General features: G+C 37.6%; 1 protein-coding gene across 1 annotated transcript in view; it reads right to left on the reverse strand.

The window, feature by feature from the left end:
- The window catches only part of PARN (poly(A)-specific ribonuclease), a 149933-nt gene that overhangs the window by 106429 nt on the left and 39744 nt on the right, over positions 1-3760 (reverse strand). Inside the window, exons 7-8 of the mRNA XM_045284296.1 lie at positions 2123-2288; positions 984-1056 (exon numbers count right to left, since the gene is read on the reverse strand). Coding sequence (XP_045140231.1) covers positions 984-1056; positions 2123-2288 — 239 coding nt within the window. The remainder of the gene's footprint in view (positions 1-983; positions 1057-2122; positions 2289-3760) is intronic.

The raw sequence follows: 3760 nt of genomic DNA on the forward strand, positions 1-3760 counted from the left end.
GAATATCAGCCGAGGCACCTAATTTTCCCACAAAAACTGCATTTAAAATGTGCTGAAAAACTCAGCTTATACATGAGTATAAACGGTAAACTGTGTGCCAATAAGAATGCTGAAGAAAAAAAAAAAAAGTTAGACTGTCTATGGTGGGAATAGCCCCAAAAATTTTTATCAGGATTGTCTTTAACATTTTTTTCAATAGAAGAGGAAGAAATTTTTGTCTAACCAAAACATTGTTTCTTATGACTGAACAAAAAGACTTTAGCCCAAGTGAGACACATGTTGAACTTCCGCTCTGCAGAACTGGAAGACAGTATACTTCTGTCATCTTAGGCCAGTAAGTATAAAATATACCAACTCACTGCCATCAAGCAGATGCTGACTCATAGCAACCCTATAGAAAATGCACAGAAACATTAAACACTTTGAAGCCTGTCACAAAGGAAAAAGGATAGATATTCAAGTTACTGACTATAAGATACTGATATTTTTATACGAGAGAAAATTCCAAAGGATAGAAACAGCCCAATGGCGAATTTGCCTCTTCTGTGACTTTCATGTATCAGAAGCGTCGGTGACATACTGGCTAAGCTATCAAAGGAAAGTCTGGATGTATGAGTCCACCAATCGCTCTGTGTTAGAAAGATGCAGTAGCTACCATCCATAAAAACTACACTCGGGAATTTTTGGCATAGCTCCACACTGTGCTACTGTCACGGCAGTGGGTTTCGTGGTCAAAGTAGCCCTTCAATGTAACCCACAGTGAACGAGGCACAGCAACTGTCACGCCTTGGGAGAAGCAACAAAATATTCATCCGAAGTCCCAGTTACCACTCTGTTAATGCTATAGTTAATACTTAAATCTTAGGGATATACCTAAAAAAAATTATGTTTTTAAGGAACCAAATGTAGCATAATCTATCTTTCAAAAAAAGAAACATATGGTGGAAAAAAAAGAAAGAAAGAAACATGCATTAGTTCAGGACAACTAACCCGGTACATGGCTCTAAATCCAAGTTCTTGTTTTCATCACTTTGTAATAAATCTTCTATTTTCTCTCTGGGGATTTAGAATAAGACCATAAACATCAGTAATTTTATGAAAAGAAGTCACCAACCAAAAGAATGTTGTGATCATACTCAAAGACAGCTTAAACATAGGATATAAAACAATATAATTTTACCTAAACATAACATTTTCAGTCCAATAAGGCTTAAAGAAAACTACTTAGCTTTGGCATATACTCTTTTTGGATACTGCTGTTGTTAATAAGTTAGTGACGATTTTTCAAACCAGCATTAAGCCAAGTGTTTTTCGTTTGTTTGTGTGTTTCAGTGAGGACGGGGAGACTTTGTCTCACATACTTGGGTGTGTTATTAGGAGAGACCAGTCCCTGGAGAAGAACATCGTGCGCGGCAAATCAGAGGTGTGAGAAAGAGGGCGGCTCTCCGTAAGATAAGCTGGCACGGTGGTTACAACACTGAGCTCAAAAAACCCAGCAACAACTGGGAGGAGGGAAAGGGCTGGGCCGTGCTTCCTTCTCTTGTCCCCGGCACCATGATGAGTCAGAACTGACGACAGCAGCAAAAAATCAAACTGTGGCCTGGACTTTTAATTTAAGGTTTTTATACTAACATTATCTTTAACTTCTCTAGTAATGCACTTACACTGATAACTAGGTAAGACTAGGCATTCAAATGGAGCATTTGCTAGTCAGAAACTGGACTGCAAGACAATACAACTGGGGTATGTTGCAGTCCAGATAGGCCCCATGCATTCCTTCGCCTTCAGGGAAAATGGACAATGGTTCTCTGACTGCTGGTCCATGTAGAGGGTTAACTACTTGCTGATGAGACTCACTAGCCTCACGCTACATGTTACTAGCCTGTTACATGTTACTAGCATGTAACAAGTCTAATGGCCATATTGAGAAGTCTGTTTTTATTGTGCCCATTGTAAATACAGACTCAGTTTTGCCACAATTAAATCCTATAACTCAAGACAGAAAGCAAAAAAAAAAAAAAAATCACACCTTTAAAGGTACTGTGTATATGTGCTCTGCAAGTTGGGGACATAGTCCTGCCACATGACTCAAAATACATCAGGTTTCAGTTTAGGAACTTACATCACTTCATCAATAAATTTTTTCTGATCCTCAGGAATTGTCACGGGACACTTTGAAGTTTTAGGAGATACATACGACAGAGCTCCTGCACCATTAGACTGCAGACGTTTTTCATCATATTGCTCTCTCAACTGCCTCTCTTCTTCCTGATTTAAATATGGAATTCCTAAACATAATTTTAAGAAGAATGCATGAACAGAATTGTTTACAAATCTCAAGTTCTCAAATATCCCCTGAAGTATTCTTAAAACCAAATAGTAATTTAGCTAAACTAGTAAGAAATGTGTGCCTTATTCAGTATGCTCTTTAAAGAATTCTCTGTATGGGTTCAAAGTGAAAGGACCAAGCAGAGCAATCAGAAAGACCAGTGGGCACTTAGAGGAATTGTAGAAGGCAGTGAATCTATGTCAATGGGAAAGAACAACTCAGAGAAAGCTGAGAATTATTATAAACTTGAGAAATGTAATTAATGTCACTCAACTGTACATGTAGAAATGGCTGAATTGGTATAGGTTTTGCTGTGTATATTCTCAACAACAAAACTAAACTAAAAAAACTTCTTTGAAATTTTCATGGGCTTCAGACTATCTGGAGACATGGAGGGTTGATGATCCCCTGAAACTACTGTCCTGACATTCACCTTTAAACCTTTAACCAAAAATATTCCCTGAAGTCATCCTGAAACCAAATTAATACCAAAAACTCCAAACTCACTGCCATCTAGTTGAAGATGAGTCAAAGACTCTACAGGACAAGGTAGAACTGGCCCTGTGAGTTTCTGAGACTATACTTTTTACGGAGTAGAAAGCCCCATCTTTCTCCCAGGAACAGCTGGTGGTCTCGAACAGCTAACTTTGAGGTTAGCAGCCCAACGTCCAACAATAGTTCTATTGAACTAGTAAAAAAGGGTCTGCCTTGAGTTATATGCTCTTTTAAGAAACGTGTAACAGAAGTGTTTTGTTTGCTCTAAGTCAGAACAGAACTGATATCATCATAAACATTCAAACTAAAAACATCAACTCTAGAGCTCTTCAGGGGTAATGAATACATGTTAATAGGGTATGAATAACTCAGAAAAGAGTATGAGAATAGTTTCACAACTCAAAGTACCGAAATGTACATGTATAATATATACAATGGAATACTATGCATTTCTAAACACAATGATGAAATCACAAAACACCTCAGGGCTTGGATGAACCTGTAGAACATTATGCTGAGTGAAAACAGCCAATCACAAAAGTAAAAATATTATACGAGACCAGTGTTAAATGGAGAAGAAAAAACAAACCCAAGACAATAAAGACTTTGATACCAAAGGGAATAGACGTTAGTACTTTCCAAAGAAGAGAGGACAGGGGAGGGAAGATAAAGCAATCGACCAGAGGACTGACAAGTGGACATTTGGGGGAAATGTAAGATGATGGTCCACAGAAGGGAGAAAAAAATAAAGGAACTTGGGAAGGATAAACTGTTGCAGAATTTGATTAAAAAGTTTAAACTTTGAATACAGAGTTGATGATCTGATATGTAAACCCTCACTTATTTTATAGTTTAAAAAACAACTTTTGGGCAATGAATGTACAAATGCGCTTTACACAATTGATGTGTGTATGGATTGTGATAAGAGTTGTATGA

Source organism: Echinops telfairi, unplaced genomic scaffold (genome assembly GCF_000313985.2).
Source record: "Echinops telfairi isolate 266 unplaced genomic scaffold, ASM31398v2 ScPeMD7_5;HRSCAF=22, whole genome shotgun sequence".
Lineage (NCBI taxonomy): Eukaryota > Metazoa > Chordata > Mammalia > Afrosoricida > Tenrecidae > Echinops > Echinops telfairi.